The 19,225-nt window shown below is 33.7% G+C and overlaps 2 protein-coding genes across 2 annotated transcripts; one reads left to right on the top strand and one right to left on the bottom strand.

The window, feature by feature from the left end:
- Positions 1 to 1,247: 1,247 nt before the first annotated feature.
- Positions 1,248 to 6,081, bottom strand: LOC124825046 (Adenine nucleotide alpha hydrolases-like superfamily protein). Its single transcript, XM_047297588.2, has 7 exons — positions 5,709 to 6,081; positions 5,197 to 5,545; positions 4,838 to 4,924; positions 3,260 to 3,381; positions 3,001 to 3,079; positions 2,325 to 2,719; positions 1,248 to 1,683 (listed from the first exon to the last, which is right to left on the bottom strand). The coding sequence occupies exons 1-7, from the start codon at positions 6,002 to 6,004 to the stop codon at positions 1,635 to 1,637; spliced, it is 1,377 nt and encodes a 458-aa protein (XP_047153544.2). The 5' UTR covers positions 6,005 to 6,081; the 3' UTR covers positions 1,248 to 1,634.
- Positions 6,082 to 11,586: 5,505 nt separating this feature from the next.
- Positions 11,587 to 18,263, top strand: GUN5 (magnesium-chelatase subunit chlH, chloroplast, putative / Mg-protoporphyrin IX chelatase, putative (CHLH)). Its single transcript, XM_047297589.2, has 5 exons — positions 11,587 to 13,192; positions 13,438 to 13,520; positions 14,835 to 16,637; positions 17,009 to 17,485; positions 17,712 to 18,263. Exons 1-5 carry the CDS (start codon positions 11,782 to 11,784, stop codon positions 18,087 to 18,089), a joined length of 4,152 nt encoding a protein of 1,383 aa, XP_047153545.1. The 5' UTR covers positions 11,587 to 11,781; the 3' UTR covers positions 18,090 to 18,263.
- Positions 18,264 to 19,225: the final 962 nt, after the last annotated feature.

The following is a 19,225-nucleotide window of genomic DNA, read 5'->3' on the forward strand; positions in this document are numbered from 1 at the left end:
GTCTCATTAATGGTGAAGAAACACATAAAGATATAGTAATTGACTTTTTGTAAAGATTTATATGAATTTTTAGTTTGTATAGTTTCACATATTTTAACTCTTGTAACTTTTTACTGTAAATTTGATTCTTTAATTTTTTTTAAATTAAATCATTACAGTTTATCATTAATATAACTAAACTTTTTTCTTCTACAAAAAAAATAATGTTAAAGCATCTAATTTTATAAAGGCAAATATAATAGGAAGAAGAGATTAGTACTTTAAGGTACAAACTCTATCTAAAAATTTATTTATCTCTAAATAATAATAATAATAATGTAACTTTCTTCTTCCCATGTCTGTATTATGTTTTATATATCAATCTTAATTAACATTATTAGTTTTAGCATATTTAATCTTTGTTGTATAAATTTTCTCATCTGTAGTTAATCTGGAATGTTTATGGATTAAAATTCACAAATATGTTAATGGATAGTCTTTTTAATTTAAAATTGGTAGGATATTTTCTACTTATTTAAATCTTTAAGATAATTTCTTATGAAATTTTGAGATCAAGGGAGGTAGTTTTTCTATACAGTTTAAAATTCTTATGCAGAAAAAATTATGTTTTTGTACGTTCTTAACATTAAGTAATTTTTATGAGAATTTAAAGTTTATAATAAATTCTCGAAAACTTTTTGTAAAAGAATTTTGAAATCTTTCTTTGCTTTACTACAAATTCCTAAAATATTGAAAATTGTTTATGTTTGGTATACAAGTATGTTTTGTAAAGACTTTATCTAATCATACATGTATATTTTCATCGGACTTACATGTATATTTTGATAGACATATTACCTAAATTTTCCCAGTTTGTTTTTTGTAAAAGTTAGGTGAGTAGTAATAATATGTAATTTAAGAAAGTAAGAGAAGAGAATATTTTAAACAAAAAAGTGTATACCGGTTTATTTGTAATTAGCGTGTTATAACAGTTATTTAAGAATCAAATTGATAAGAACTTTTTTTGTTTGTTGATGTTCTTCACTTCAACTCTTGATATCTAGTGTCTTATTTGTTCGCTCATGAATTAAATATGCATTAAATTCACCACATTCAAAAGTAATTGCTAACCTCTGTCAACCAACATTGTGATAGTTAATATATCAAACCTTTTATCCAAATTGAGGAAAAACTGTAAGATTTCAAGGTTTCTATATCTTTAAAATCACAATCTTAATGTCTCTCTATTTTATATAATAAAACATCGATAAATAATTGTCTATTTTCACTCATTTCTTCCAAAAACAATGTCATACATACTAATCAGAAGTTACAAAATGATTTCTTTATTGGCGTAGAAGGCCAACACTTCCCATTAAATAGGCGCAAAATCAATGCTAAAGCAGTATCAAAATAACCTTGATGTTGATAAAGCCAATTATAAACAACCTGGACGCCCGTAGTCTGCTTTATCACTCTTTGAATTGCCAAGGATACAAAACATTATCTATTCTATCCCCGCTAAAATATGCTCTCAAATAGTATCCCAGATAATCAACAACCACGATCCGAATGAGGCCAGTGGATCTCAGTGCTTTATAACTCTTTGTATAGCCACAGGCAAAAAGAAACCTCTAACAGTCAGTCAAGTAATCTTATTTTTCATCTTCACCATCAGAAAGCAGAAAATCTTGTATTTGCTCCCTGAAAACAAGAATATAAGCATACTTCAAAGAAAGCAATAATCACAATTAAGTTCCTACCATAAAATAAATAGTATCTTTCAAGCATACTTCAAAGAAAGCATAATCACAATTAATAATATTGACCATAATAACTCAAGCAATTAAGTGTGCATACACCGAAAAAAAGCATAGGTATGTATATCAAGCAATGTCTTAACCAAAGGCATGAACAAGAGAAATAACCCTTTACGGGAAAAAAAAAACCCGAAGACTGGACAACCTGACCTAAATTAAAGTACGGCTGTTTCCTAATGATAGTTAAAAGAATTTAATGTCAAACCATTTGATTCAGGAATTTCATCATCACAATTAATTATCAGACATGGATTCAAGAGGGTCCATTATATTTGACGAATACTAACAAAGCCAAAGAAACAGATTATCCAAAATTCTGATATTCATGTAATTTCTTTTACCATACTTGTACTTTCATTTAACAATGACATATACTAGTCAAAATTAGCAATAAGAAAACAGATTACACCGACAAATTTGTAGGAATCAACAAGGCTAGCAGCAGTGACCAAGGTCGGAGTGGCATGAGTTAATAACAAATTTGAAATACAACCAACTGATATTGATAGCAAAACAAATTCTCACCTTAGCAGACTCAAATTACCATGGCTAGCTTGCTTTGCTCGGCTAACCATTGGTTGAGGTAAATCCATATAAAATTGTTCGATTGATGTTGAATCACTTGGAAGAATCTGAAACTGACAACTTGAACAGCAGGTATTGTAAAAACTGTCACTATTTCTGTGGCTATCCATATTGCTCCAATCAACAATCTCACTCTTGTTGAGTGGGCTGTTGCAGAGAGGACAGAAAGATTCAGAGGAAACAGACTCATTTGATTTGAGATTATATCTCTTCTGTCGTCTTCGAGTCGCCAAAGGAACATTTCCATCAATGATCTCTGGAATCCTATTGAATTGAAAAGGAGTGAGTTTACCGGCTGTTCTTACAATTGTACTCTCTCGAGATGGGTTTTCTTCCTGCAAAATAGGTATTCAACTACTTATTTTCTGATTAAATTGAAGTTCCTGCTAAAGTAGATCTTTTAAACAAAAAATGGCATCTTCCACAAAAGCAAGCATTAAGCCACACAATAGCCTAAAACATCTAGTGACAGAACTTGACTCAAAGGCAGAGTCAATGGAGTCATAAAAAACCGATGGCTCATATTGAAACACACACAGTAACAAGAACTGACTTTCTTTATATATCATTACATGTCTCCACGATATAAAAGGATTGAGGGCACACCAAATTATACCTGCAATAAAGATACAAAAGATGATACCAAGCGATTAATGCTAGAGCACGGACCTGTAGACAACTTCACAGTCTTTAGACTGCCCTGTCAAAAAGAGATGAGACACATACATTAAGTAAGATTTATATAATTCAGTCCGATAAACATAGAAGACCACATGCAAAATAAAGTGAAATTACACAACTTATAACAGAAGAAACAAACAAAAACACTAATTTCTATTCTCGTCAATGTTTAACATGTCTAGAGGACTACAAACCCATCAAGGTGGCAAAGCATGTTGATCTCTTGGGCAAAACAGTCACGCAGAGGAAGTACAACAGGAACTTCCCATCTAGCATCAACATATTGTATATCTGCAGGCAATGAGTATCCTTGACCCTGTTAAAACGAGGACATCTGAATTGATTATACAAGGCCATTCCTTATTTAGAATGAAAGAGAGAGTAAGAATATAGACAAAGTCCCAAGGATTACTACACAGCATAATTTTATCAAGAGCAATGAGCCAATGACACAAATCCTAAAATAATCCAGTAATAGAAAGCTTAACTTGCAAAAAAAGAGAGAAAGCTAATAGTATTAGACTTTCTGATTTCATATGTCACCTTTAACCCAAAGATCACTCCATTCAATACGTCAAAAATAGGCATAGTTAACACTCAACATGCATTCTCAATCCCATTATATTGATGATCGCTCTTCAGAGAAAACTTTTTTTATTGCAGCTCAGGCAATCAAGAATATAGCAGTTGAATTGTACTAACCAAATGAAGAAAAATCAGCAGTGATACTCCTCATCAGTAGACACAGCAACCAGATAACGTTACTCCTTTTACAAAACTTTTAACTGTCTCTTATGCACTTCACAAAATGTTTACATGGGGAGTTAATGCATCAAATGAGAAGCACCTAAGAGTATGTGTATAATTTCAACAACTAACTCTTCTAATTTAATGCTTCAAAATCTATGAAGCTTGGTTCGTAAATGGGAAGCCGTTTCCTCACTTCCAATGCACCACCGCATGGAGACCCAACAGGTGCTGTACAATATGATGTCAGACAACTTATCTTGGACCGGACATGGCCTAACCATTGAATGCACTGGAAGTGACGCAGTCAGTCCTTGAAAACACTGGAAGTGATGCAGCTCAACTCTTTGGATGTATTGCAGTCGCACAGGAAATGACAGCAGTGAGCCTTTGCAGTGGCAATGGAAGTGATGGCGGTAAGCCTTTGCAATGGCTTTGTTGTCAATCCTCTTGACGCCACCGGTGGATGCTGCCACCATGGCTCTCTCCTTGTGGGATGGCATAGTGTCCTTAGATTCGAGGATGGGACTCTCCAATCGGACTTGTTGTGACAGAGAATCGAGGAAGGTAGGGATTATGGACTTCGTGGTGGCAGGGTCACCAGCATGCCGGACCTATAAACCAGGGCAGGGCGGGGTTTCTGCCCACAAATTCCTCTTTTATTTACATTTGTTGCCACTATTTGTCCTTTTATATGTATTAAAAAACGAATTTTACTAATTAATGTATTAATTATGTAAAAAATTAAATTAGATAAATGACTAATTCAATATTTCGTTATCTTAATTAATCTTTGAAAGTAAAAAAAAAACAAATAATTTATGAAATCGTAAGATTTTATTTCAATTGTCAGAGCTTCATAGGTCAAAATTGACAAGACAAAACACATGAGAAACTCCGCAAGCAGGCAATGTTTAGAGTGAAGAACATGCAATTTGGCAAGCTGATTCACAAATCATGACAATAATTCTTAATTCCCTCAACCGACAATAATGACTGTGACTAAGTATAATCCAGTAACAAACCTTCACGGTGGCTGAAATGACATGGCAAGCAATCCTAGAAATGCATGATCCCAGAACGATCCTGTTATACCCACATTCTGAAGCAACCTGTACAAACATCATAAAAATTTTCAGACAAACTCGTTTTCATATAAACATATGTATGTCTACAAGCTTCAGAGGCAACAATAGTAAGCTATGATGCACGGATACTTTACATGTATCGTGTGTATATGTTACATATCAAGATACGGGATACATTCATTTTAAAAATAATAGGATACTGAACTTAATATATGCATATTAAAAATCAAATGTATTAAAAGTTGTCAAATAAAAAATTATAAATTATTACGTAAGACAGTCATCCAGAAACATACTTTTTGCAGCGCCAACATTCGCATACAGAGCAACATATCCTCCCTTCCCGTCGGATCAGTGACCGTGTTCATTACCTTAATTAGCCTCTCCTTCCCATCACCAGAATCCGACGAGTAAACCGTCTCAATGGGAACAATATGCAACTCCTTCCACGGCGACGCTAAACAAGACACAACCTCTCTAATAACTTCAACAGTTTCCTCCATTTCACTGGAAGGAATAGATAAGACGGCACTCTCATCAAGAAACACAACTCCAACACCAAAGACCGGCAAAGACCTATCCCTACTCGCATCAAAGTTCCTCTGAGCCCTCTCTTGCATGTCATGCACAAATTGCAAAGCTACCCTAAACAAAACAAGAAAAAAAAAAACACACACACACACACACACACCTTTTATTCTCCATTAAATACAGTAATCAAAATTCAAATCAGCCCAACATTTTAAAATCATTAATTAAAGAGATTTAAAGGGAAAATAAATAAAAAGGGGATTGGGTCTGAACTGACCTGGAAGAAGGGCCACCTGAGAAGGCAACGAGGACCTTATCAGTGGGCGTGATCATGGCGTTTGAAGTGACAGCGAAACGAAACTTTCCGAATAAGTTGGTTTTGAAGCAATCGGCGCAGAAACGGCCGTCGTCGATTCCGCCGTAGCCGGAAACAGCGTCGTTGAGCTTGCACTTGATGCAGACATTGGTAGGGTTTGTTGAATCGGTTTCTTCGGATTTAATTGGTTGATTAGATGTTGCGTCTTCGTCTTTGTAGCACGAACCGGATTGGCAGCCAGAGCCATTGCACGCCATCGACCGGTGATTGCACTCACCTTGTTAGGGTTTTGCGGGGTTTTAATTTTGACTATTTTAAGAAAACAAAATTAGGCATTGATGCCTATGTTACATATTTTTGGAGACTTTCTTTTCTATTATTTTAGTATGTATTGTATCATTCATCATTAATCTGAGTTCCATTAATTTTGAAATATTTAAAAAATAATAATTTAAGTCTTAAAAAATTATTTTGGTTTAATTTCTTACCTTTTTTTATCTCTGTTTATTGTAATTAATTACATGTTTTAAAATGATAATGATGATCACATCAACAGAAGTGATTGATGTATATAATGTAAGAAATTTAAACTGAAGTAGTTAATATTTTAGATACTTAATTTAAAAAAAATTGTTGATTGCTTAAAACAAAATTGTGTAAAAAAAATATAGAATATATATTATGATATTTTTTTATTAGGGGTGGTAAAACGAATTAGGTTTGATGAACTGGCTTATCAATCCATCCAAAATGAGATAGAGGGACATTAAAATTTTCAACCGATCAATTTTTTTTGTCTGACATATCAATTTGTCAATTTAACATGTCTAGTTTAATCGATTTTATTGTTTTTTTAATTAAAAAATAAAAAAAAAATTAATTTAAAAATTAAGTTTTATATTATATCTTTAATATATAATAATATTGTAATTAAAATAATAAACACTTACAAATTGTTCTAATTATTAGTTATAATAAGGGTTTTAATTTATCTATTTAAAAATATTAAATAACTAATTAAAAGTTTAGAAAATATTTTATATAATTAAATATGTTTTTAATATTTATATACATATTAAAAATAAAAAAATTAAAAACAAATTAAAAATATAAAAAAAAATGATAGACCAGTCTGTCCTACTTGTTAATTTGTATTGTGTCAAACGAATTATTACTTATGACCTATTTTTGTTTGATGGATCAACCAAGCCTAATTTTTTTTAAAGGTCAATAACCTATTGGATCAAAACAAGATGGGTGTTGCTCCCTCCACCATCACCACTTCTCCCTCCACCTTTTCAACCTTATGCAAAAAAATTTTAATTACAAAAATAACATTTTTTACTTTTAATCCTATTTACTTACTTTAAACTCAAACACTATTTTTTTATCCATTTTTACTTTTCACTCAGCCCCACTTCCCAACTCTCAATCTCTCTCTTTTCAGATTCTCATCCTCCAACTCCACCATATTTGTTTGTTTTAATTACAAAAATATTAATATAATAAAATTATATATTTCATATTATTAAACTATTTTTTATATAATTATAAAATTGTTAAAAGAATACAAAAACCATATATAAAAAATATATATTATATAAATAAACAAAAAATTAATTATATATAACTGCAAAATACAAAAAAATATAAATATAAAATAATAACAATAAAGATCTTTAAAAATACATTATTAAAATACATCAAAAATATATTCAAAAATAATACATCAAAACATATAAATTACATTATTAAAATATCTCCAAAATTAATATAAAAATAAACTAATAAAAATAAATTGGAAAATAAACATGTAACTTTAAACCGATGTGAGGGATGCTCACATCCGTTTAAAGTTACATGTTTATCTTTTTAGGGTTTATTACGCACATTCACGACAAATCATTCAAGCACCACCACACACCGATCTTGCCCGACTGATCAATTGCTTCCACCACCACTTGCAATCTCTCACTAAGCACACCAACTAATGAAAGTCCACCACACTCTGAGACCACAATTCTATCACAATTAAAGAATGAGAGAAAGAAGTGAAACGTGAAAAAGAGAAAGAAGAGTTGCCGCTACATATATGTAGAGGATTAGAGTGGGTAGAGGTTAAAAAATATGAACCCTAAAATTTTACTAAGGGTAAAATAGGAATTGGAAAATAAAAAAAAGGATAAAACAGAGATGGGATGGTGGAGGGAACAAGAGGTGTTGGTGGAGGGAGCAACACCCAAACAAGATATGCCGGCCCATTGTACTGCTTCTATCCTTAATATCATATATAATCAAACTAAGTTTAAATATATTTTACATATTTTTATAAACGATGACATGAATTTTTTTCATGTTTATTTCAAAAATATTATTGCTAAGTTATATAAAGAATTGTATCTTTATTAAATAAAACTTAAATTTTCATTATAACGATTATAGAAAAAATATTAAAAATCGTCTTTGTTCAATTAAGGTTTAATACGTATTTTGGTCCCTCTTTTCGTAGGGTCTGTTCAAATTGGTCCTACTTTTTTTCAAAAGTTCACTAAGATCCCACTTTTCGCAAAAACGATGCACGTTAGTCCTTTTTGGTTACGGCGTTAAAAAGACTAACGACACAGCTGCCCAGCTGGCACAAAACTGATGAGTTGTATATTTTTTGTTGAGGTGGCACTATGATATGTGTCAGTGGGGCAATCAAACAAACACCATTGACCTTGTTCTTTGGCCCCGCCAAACAATGCTCAAGATCCTTCGCCGCCTTCCGAAAACCCACTTCCAGTGGCAACAACGATTCCTTCACAACCTGAACGGAATTGAAAAAAGACTCAACTGGGTCGCCCCCTGACACCATTTCTAATCAACCCTTTGAAAAAGTCGCAGCCTTTTTCTACACCCTTATCAGAAAGAAAACTTGAAAGTAAAAAAGTTACAAAAAGAACTAAAATCAACAGAGAAATGTCAAGCTGTTAAAACGATGACCCAATCGAGCATATAGATGGAAAATAATCCACTCTTAAGACGGGACCAATAAAGATTGCACATTTCGGTTCAAGATTATACCCATTTTGGTACAGAGAAGAAAGATGATGTGGTGAAGAAAGGAAAGAGTGAAAAAAATTGAAGGGAAGAATATGGATAAGATTGAGACAAGGGACAAAGAGCATCAAGCCCTGGTTTAGGACAAAGTTTGCGCAAAAAACTGATATGGGTGGCAGAGGGAGAAGCGCATTACCATGCCACAAATATAATCATATTTTAAACACAACAAATATAGAATCCACCCATTAAACAAAAAGCAAAAACAGAATCCACCCATTAAAGAAAAAGCAAAAACAGAATCCACCCATTCAAGACAACAACATAGTAACAATAGTAATGCCATCAATTACTATAACAACAACATAAGAACAGTAATGCGATCACTAACCTCGAAGTTGATTTCACCAAAAATCAGAATCTGCACTCTTGGAAAGGAGATTGTTGAACCCTAAATCGCCCCTAAATCGCATGCAGATTTTACCCCAAATGTAATTGTCAAATTTTTTTAACCCTATCTTTTAAATTAATTTAAATTAATTAATTTTAACACATATCACAGTGCCACCTCAACAAAAAATGTACAGCTCATCAGTTTTGTGCCAGCTGGGCAGCTGTGCCGTTAGTTTTTTTAACGCCGTAACCAAAAAGGACTAATGTGCATCGTTTTTGCGAAAAGTGAGATCTTAGTGAACTTTTGAAAAAAAGTAGGACCAATTTGAACAGACCCTACGAAAAGAGGGACCAAAATACGTATTAAACCTTCAATTAATTATAAAAGTTTGTTCGGTAAATCCTTTATAAAAAATATATTTGTTCAATTTAAAGATAATTACTTAATTCTTTATCATTTAATTTTATCTTCTTTTTATTGGTGTGTTCATTATTTGCTTATGTTATGCAAAGATCGTAGAAATTTTTTTAATTATACATCAAGGTTGAAACACTTCTCTTAGAAAACAAACTTCTTGGACAATTTTTTAAGACCTCTGAAGAAGAAAAGAAAGTGAGACTTATTCTTCCAATTCAATGGTTGATGGGCTACAAATTTTGCCTCGAATCCGTTTAGAGATTTTCATTCCCAACTCTCTATGTCATATCAATATGAATGTTAGCTAAATTAAGATTGGGGGACTTAGTTTTTCTTTCCCTTTTAATGTTGAGTTGTTGAAAACTATAGGCTGTCTAGATGTTTCAATTATTGTGAAGTTTATGCCAACAAGGTGTATGATCATTTACTCATTATTGGAAAGGAACGATTGTAAAAAGAACAAAAAAACTTAGTTGTTGAGTAAAATATAATAATTTGAGAAGGTTGTAATTCATCATGAACTCATTGTATCGACCAAATTTATAATACAAAAAATTTGACAACTTTTTTTGGTTTTGTATAACAGTTAAAAATTGACTAGTGTTCATATAATAGGTTTTTTTGTTTTATTTCAATTTGAATTTTAACTAGTTTTGTTAGTAAATCGTTAATGATTTGACTAATGTTATTTAGTTCATTGCACTTTGGTTGGTTAATCATTAAGTTGTGGCACGACATTAAAATTTAATAACTTTTTATTACATTTAGTGGCAGCTAAATTTATTATACTTTTTATTTTCTTGAAATAACTAAGCAATTTTTTTTATTAAAATTAAATAAATTATTCACTAAACACCGCACAAAATATTAATAACAAAGAGTTCAATTCCTTTATTTTTCTTGTTAGTCTTTCTTCGTTTAGGTTTTTAAAATTATAAGAATTTGTACTATCTTTAAAACCCATGTTAAAAAAAAATTGGAATTCGACATAATCAACTATCTTTAACTTTATTTTATAAAGGAAGTAATGCAGTGGGTTTTATTATGAAAAAAGAATAATAACCAAACCAAAAACAATTTTTTTAATTATATTCATAAATATTATTAACAATGTAGGATGATAAACAAAAATAATATATTTAACAAATAAAAATAATAAAATAAATTTTAATCTTGATTCTAATATTATATTAAGAAATAGATTTTAAATTTAACACAATTTCACTTTATAATTTATAAAATAAAATTTTACACTAATTTATATTATAAATTTATTTTATCATCAGGTGACAATTTTTACCTATTATAAATAAAAAATTGGGAATCTCGTATCTCATTTATTGTTTTTCTCACTATTTTAAGATACTTTTTAGCAGTTGTTGTACCCTTAAGACATCATTAGAATGTTAACGTAAAAATCGTAATTTGAATTACAAGAAAAAGAGAGAGAAGCAACACAATGGATCTGTGGGAACCTGTGGTAAGTTTAATGCAAACGTAAGACAAAGTACACACTACTGACGCTTTTCAATGTGGAACACAAATTCTAAAAGCAAAGAATCTGTATGGAAGCTAAAAGTCCTTCCACCTCTTCCGAAGAAAAAATCTCAAAGTTTCTCTCTCATCCTCGTCATCAGATATTCACTCCTTTTCTCTCTCCCCTACGACCACTTTTGAGGAAATCCACTTCCACCAATCAGATTTCAAGAGACTCCATCGCATGAGAACCCAACAGATAGAGAGATATAGCTATGGTACTAACAGATAGTGCAAACATGGACGTGTCATCCACCTTGTCACTCTCTTACATAAACACTGTAACACTAACAAAAGCTCAAAATTTTTTAATTCCTACAAACAATCCATTGGGCCACGTGGTCTTAACTCTCACCACTAACTGAAATTACCAATTGTTTTAATTCTCTGCTTCTTATTTTTCTTTCAGTTTCATCCACACAAAACACAAAATCCAACAGTTCCAGAAACCCACATAAGAGAAAGAACACACCTTTGAAATGGGTGCATAACTTTGGGAGCAGAACAGAACAAGCTCCTCAGTGCCCTGAGTTTTTCTTTCAAAGCAATTTTCTCTTTGCTTGACTTGTGTTCCTTTCCCTTCTCTAGTCTTCAGTTTGTTGTAAGAGAAATTGGTTGTTTTCTACTTACTTAACTTGATCATCAATGGCTTCTTTAGTATCTTCACCGTTTACTCTACCAAGCTCTAAACCTGACCAGCTTCATTCTCTTGCCCAAAAGCGTCTTTTTCTTCATTCTTTCCTTCCCAAGAAGGCTGGTTATAATGGTAGCTCAAAATCCTCTCTGAGAGTGAAATGTGCTGCCGTTGGCAATGGTCTATTCACCCAAACCAACCCAGAAGTTCGTAGAATTGTCCCAGAGAATGACCAAAACTTGCCAACGGTTAAAATTGTGTATGTGGTCCTTGAGGCCCAGTACCAATCATCTCTCACTGCTGCAGTCGTGGCTCTCAACAGTAAAAGGAAACATGCTTCCTTTGAGGTTGTGGGTTACTTGGTTGAGGAGCTTCGAGACGCTTCAACGTACGAGACTTTCTGCAAGGACTTGGAGGATGCTAACGTCTTCATTGGGTCTTTGATTTTTGTGGAGGAGCTTGCTCTCAAGATCAAAGCTGCAGTTGAGAAAGAAAGGGACAGGCTTGATGCAGTTTTGGTGTTTCCATCAATGCCTGAAGTGATGAGGCTTAACAAGTTGGGTTCCTTCAGCATGTCACAGCTTGGGCAATCTAAGAGTCCCTTTTTCCAGCTTTTCAAGAGAAAGAAGCCTCAGTCTGCTGGCTTTGCCGACAGCATGTTGAAGCTTGTGAGGACATTGCCAAAGGTTTTGAAGTATTTGCCAAGTGATAAAGCTCAGGATGCCAGGCTCTATATACTGAGTCTGCAATTTTGGCTTGGAGGATCTCCTGATAACTTGCAGAATTTCCTGAAAATGATTAGTGGATCTTATATTCCAGCACTGAAAGGTACAAAGATCGAGTATTCTGAGCCGGTTTTGTACTTGGACAATGGAATTTGGCACCCTTTGGCTCCCTGTATGTACGATGATGTGAAGGAGTATTTGAATTGGTATGGTACTAGAAGGGATGCAAATGAGAAGCTGAAGTCTACGAATGCACCTGTCATTGGTTTGGTTTTGCAAAGGAGTCATATTGTGACTGGTGATGATGGACACTATGTGGCTGTGATCATGGAGCTGGAAGCTAGAGGGGCTAAGGTCATTCCCATTTTTGCTGGTGGACTTGACTTTTCAGGGCCAGTGGAGAAGTTCTTCATCGATCCAATTACGAAGAAACCGTTTGTGAATTCTGTAGTATCCCTCACTGGCTTTGCTCTTGTTGGAGGGCCAGCAAGGCAGGACCATCCAAGGGCTGTTGAGGCTTTGATGAAACTTGATGTTCCTTACATTGTTGCCCTGCCACTGGTGTTTCAGACAACAGAAGAATGGCTCAACAGCACTCTTGGTCTGCATCCAATACAGGTTGCTCTTCAAGTTGCTCTGCCAGAGCTAGATGGAGGCATGGAGCCAATCGTTTTCGCTGGTCGCGATCCTAAAACAGGTAACCATGATCTCTTTTCTTTACAACCCACTTTAAACTTTTCGTGATGACTATTATGATGCAGATGTATTAAGTTTTATGTTTTAAGCATTAATCTGTAGATAGGAATCTAGGATAATTTTCTTTTCAGAACTAATAAATTAACATTTCCATAAAAGCATGATATTGGAATCAATAGAGATATTCAAAATTTATCATTTTGCAGACTTTATCTGTTGTTTATTGATTAATTGGTGTAATTTCAGGAAAATCTCACGCTCTTCATAAGAGAGTGGAGCAACTCTGCATCAGGGCAATCAGATGGGCTGAATTGAAAAGAAAATCAAAGGTATTTGCCAGTTTTTGAACCTCTCTCTCTCTCTCTCTCTATATATATATATATATATATATATATATATATGTATGTATGTATGTATGTATGTATACCCAGTTTAAGTCGGACTTTAACCAAGCCTGCTACATATTTTGCAATTTTGCGTGCAATAATCCTAAAATTGTACCATTAAAGGTCTAATGACAACAAACCTATTCACACACGCACACTCATGGTTTAGTATCTATTTTGTCCCTAAATTTTTTCAGATTTCTGTTTTTATCCCCTAATTTGAATTTTGACTAGTCAAAGTTCAGAGCTTTTTTCTGTTACCAGATGTATTCCTTGATATCAAGTTACAATATCAATTAATGACATAATAGTGATTTTGGCAGCCTGGTGACTTGCCATGCCATCAAGGAGTTTGACGGAATAACCATGTGTACTTTTTACTTTCTCATCAACTAGTTTGATGTCATTAACTTGTCTGAACATATGTGAGATTAGAAGCATAGTTTATATAACAAATTACACCTGAGAATCCTGCAAGACTTTTTGATGACATGACAAGTCGCTTGACTAAAAAGAGTGTTGATTTGTCAAAATTTACATTAGGAACTAGAATAAGAAATCGGAGAAAAGTTCAGACAAATTAGAGTAAGCCCTTTTCTTTTATTTGTTTGAATAAATATTCATTATGGAAATAATCTAGTAAAGATTTAAGCTGATACCCAATATGAATTTTCTCTATATTTTCTCTGTATCAATTATAAAGCTAATTTCGATGAATAAGAAGATAATTTCTTAGAAAAAGGATTTTCATTTGACATTACTCAAAGGAGAAATGACTTGCATGTAATGTCTGCTTGAAAACTCTGTTGTTTGAAAGCATAGTTCAGTGTCTTTTTACAGTAAAACGCAACATGTACATTCTATTTAAGTCTATATTTATTTTGGTCTGGATTTGCGAGTTACATGTTTCAAGTTTCAACCTTGTTAGCTCCCTCTCTATTCCTTTTCCTTTTTGAATAGAAGAACATCAATAGTAGGAAATAAAATAATTTTTTTCTTCTCAAAACTACATTGTGGAACAATGTTAATTTATTCATGTATGATTTTTTTTTAAAATTTTTTTATTTAGTGTCGAAAAATTCCCCCATCTTATTGTCTTCGATCTTGGTTGTACTGTAATCCATCTGTATGCAGTGAACTGAAGTATTACTTTCTTACATTTATCAGCATTTTGAATTTGCACCATTTTCTCATCTATCCTCTTTGAACAGTTGACTTTTGTTAATGGAATTTGCTAAATAAATCGCATCCATGCAGGAAGAGAAGAAACTAGCAATCACCGTCTTCAGTTTCCCTCCGGACAAAGGAAATGTGGGAACTGCTGCCTATCTGAATGTCTTTGCCTCCATATACTCAGTTATGAAAGAACTAAAACAAGATGGTTATAATGTTGACGGCCTTCCAGAGACTCCAGAAGCTTTGATCGAAGACGTAATTCATGACAAAGAAGCTCAATTCAGCAGTCCAAACTTGAACGTTGCTTACAAAATGAGCGTTCGAGAGTACCAAAATTTGACTCCTTATTCCACGGCACTGGAAGAGAATTGGGGGAAACCCCCTGGCAATCTGAATGCAGATGGAGAAAATCTGTTGGTATATGGGAAACAATACGGTAATGTCTTCATAGGTGTTCAGCCTACATTTGGCTATGAAGGGGATCCAATGAGGCTGCTTTTCTCCAAATCTGCCAGCCCTCATCATGGATTTGCAGCATTTTATTCATTTGTTGAGAAAATCTTCAAAGCTGATGCTGTGCTTCATTTTGGTACGCATGGTTCCCTTGAATTCATGCCTGGAAAACAGGTGGGGATGAGTGATGTCTGTTATCCTGACAGTCTAATTGGTAATATTCCAAATGTTTATTACTATGCTGCAAACAACCCTTCTGAGGCCACCATAGCCAAGCGCAGAAGTTATGCAAACACCATTAGCTATCTGACTCCTCCAGCGGAAAATGCTGGACTGTACAAAGGTCTTAAGCAGTTAAGTGAGCTCATCTCCTCATATCAGTCCCTCAAAGACACCGGCCGTGGGGCACAAATTGTGAGTTCAATTATCAGCACAGCTAAACAGTGTAATCTTGACAAAGATGTGACACTGCCAGACGAGGGTGAGGAGATTCCACCTAAAGAGCGTGATCTGGTGGTTGGACAGGTGTATTCCAAGATCATGGAGATTGAGTCTCGTCTGTTACCTTGTGGGCTTCATGTCATTGGAGAGCCTCCCTCAGCTATGGAAGCAGTTGCTACACTGGTGAACATTGCTGCACTTGATCGTCCTGAAGATAATATTTCTTCTCTTCCATCAATATTAGCTGAAACTGTTGGAAGAGATATAGAAGATGTGTACAGAGGAAGTAACAAAGGAATATTGAAGGATGTAGAACTTCTTAGGCAAATAACAGAGGCGTCACGTGGAGCAATAACTTCCTTTGTGGAGCGCGCTACCAATAGTAAGGGTCAAGTTGTTGATGTAGCTGATAAGCTTAGCTCAATCCTTGGATTTGGCATAAATGAGCCATGGATTCAGTACTTGTCAAACACCAAATTTTACCGAGCTGATAGGGAAAAACTTAGAATCTTGTTTATGTTCCTGGGAGAATGCTTGAAGTTGGTTGTGGCTGATAATGAAGTGGGAAGTTTAAAGCAAGCCTTGGAAGGTAAATATGTGGAGCCAGGGCCTGGTGGTGATCCAATAAGAAATCCTAAAGTTTTGCCAACGGGAAAGAATATCCATGCCTTGGACCCACAAGCTATTCCTACAACTGCTGCAATGCAGAGTGCTAAAATAGTGGTAGACAGGTTGATTGAGAGGCAGAAAGTTGAGAATGGTGGAAAATATCCTGAGACAATTGCCCTTGTATTGTGGGGAACTGATAATATTAAAACATATGGTGAATCACTGGCTCAAGTCTTGTGGATGATTGGTGTATTGCCAGTGGCTGATACCCTTGGTCGGGTAAATCGGGTGGAACCTGTAAGTCTTGAAGAGCTTGGAAGGCCTAGGATTGATGTTGTTGTTAACTGCTCAGGAGTGTTTAGAGATCTTTTCATCAATCAGGTATTACTTCTCTTGTTGTTTTTCCATTAATGGGGGTTTAGACCAATTTAGTATTCCTCGTGTTACATCATTTTGTGAAATATTGTCATTATTTGTTCAGAATTGCAACTTGCAGTTGCACTCTTCATATTTTAAAACGGTTGCTAGAAGAGTCATATTACAGGAAATATTTCCGAGTTCCAACATTTTTCTCACATCTCAATAATTAGTATACTTCAAAGAAATGAAAGCCTGAGGTTGCTACATCAAAAACTCTGATGATGATTGAGTTAAAAGTTTACACAGGAGCTTTATTATATGTATTTTATTAGGCTGTTTGTTGGTACATTGCTTTGGTTGCTCATTTATTTATTTTTCTATTCATTACTCAGATGAACCTTCTAGACAGAGCAGTGAAAATGGTTGCTGAATTAGATGAACCAGCAGAGCAAAACTATGTAAGAAAGCATGCGTTAGAACAAGCTCAAGCCCTTGGAGTTGAAGTTCGAGAGGCAGCAACTAGGATCTTCTCCAATGCCTCCGGCTCCTACTCCTCAAACATAAACCTGGCTGTGGAGAATTCGTCATGGAATGATGAGAAGCAGCTTCAGGACATGTATCTTAGCAGAAAGTCTTTTGCCTTTGATTGTGATGCCCCTGGTGCTGGCATGACTGAGAAAAGAAAAGTTTTTGAGATGGCTCTCAGCACAGCAGATGCCACATTCCAAAACCTTGATTCATCAGAAATTTCCCTCACTGATGTTAGCCATTACTTTGACTCTGATCCAACTAATCTGGTTCAAAATCTAAGGAAAGATGGGAAGAAGCCCAGTGCATACATTGCCGATACAACTACAGCCAATGCTCAGGTATAAATTGTTCCATTGAATCTCCTATTTTCAAACTTGGTTTTGACATTTCTCCAAACTATAGAAAATATCCTCAGATCTCATTGACTCTGGCGTATTTGGATAAACTGTGCAAGAAATACCAACAGGAGAAGTAAAATTAATTAAGCTTCTCTATTAACTAAAATAAACTTACACACTTCAACAAAGAATTTGTAATGACCTTCTTGATACATAATGCTTTCAGGTTCGCACACTTTCTGAGACAGTTAGACTTGACGCAAGAACCAAACTGTTGAACCCAAAGTGGTATGAAGGCATGTTGTCTACTGGGTATGAAGGTGTTCGTGAGATTGAGAAAAGACTGACCAATACAGTGGGATGGAGTGCAACTTCAGGCCAAGTTGACAACTGGGTGTACGAAGAAGCCAACACAACTTTCATTCAAGATGAGCAAATGCTGAACAAGCTCATGAACACTAATCCAAACTCCTTCAGAAAGCTGGTGCAGACATTCTTGGAAGCCAATGGACGTGGTTACTGGGAAACTGCAGAAGAGAATATTGAGAAGCTCAGGCAGTTGTATTCGGAGGTGGAGGACAAAATTGAAGGCATTGATCGTTAAAGTTCATAGCTATTATTGAAAAGACAATACAACATTGAAGCAAGAAAAAGAACACCTTTCTAATGTGATTTTGTTTACTTTTCTCATTTTTTGAGATCAAGTCTCTGTGCAGTTCTCAATTCCAACCCATGTGAACAAATAAAGGTTCCGGTTCAAAATTGATGGCTTCGATTAGTTTCTTGCAGGAAAAGAATTTTATAATGAATATAAACCTAATTATTAATCTTAATAAGATAATATTAAACTTCCACATATATTACCTGCCAAAAAGACATTTTCTGCACAACATCGGTTGATACAATTGAATGAAACTAATTCTTAGGGTTCTATGAGAGTTTGAGGCCCACTCAAGCAAGATGAGTAATATATATATATAGAAAAATTCATCAATATATTGTTTTGAATTAGATTTTTTCTTTATCTCTTTAGGTAGTTTACTGATGATTATTGGCAAGAAATTTTCCTTATGTTCGGTAGTGCGGGGTGAACTTAGAACGAACCGAGAGGCTTTGTTGTCATAGTAATATATAAGGTTCGGATACGGTAACCGAGCTTCTCCGTTTCCAACGCGGACACGCATACCTCACATGCATGACATGGTGTCCGACGCGGTTCAAAAGGTATTATTACTAATTTTCATATATATATATATATATATCTATATATATATATATATATATATATATATATATATATATATATGTACATATGTACATATGTACATATGTACATATGTACATATGTACATATGTACATATGTACATATATGTATATATACATATATATATATATACTAATTTATGAAAGTTTTTTTTCTAGTTTACATTTACCAAGTTTTATATTAAAAAAATTCCTATTAGAAAAACATATATTAAATTTAATGATATGTTAATAATTTTAAAATTTAGTTTAAAATAAGAAAAATAAAAGGTAACTATTTATCATCATGACTTTATAGTTAATGTTACGTGTGTTAGTTGTTTTTTAAAATAAAAAAATAAAAAGTAATTATTTACCATCCAAGATTTTAGTAATATTTTTAATTATAATATTTTAAGGAATATATAATTTTTAGGAATATAAAATTTTCAGAAATGAATGTGATTCCATAAAATAAATAAGACTTTTTATTATAA

The sequence above is a fragment of the Vigna umbellata genome, chromosome 5 (genome assembly GCF_029865625.1).
Source record: "Vigna umbellata cultivar VRB3 chromosome 5, Vumbellata_1.0, whole genome shotgun sequence".
Lineage (NCBI taxonomy): Eukaryota > Viridiplantae > Streptophyta > Magnoliopsida > Fabales > Fabaceae > Vigna > Vigna umbellata.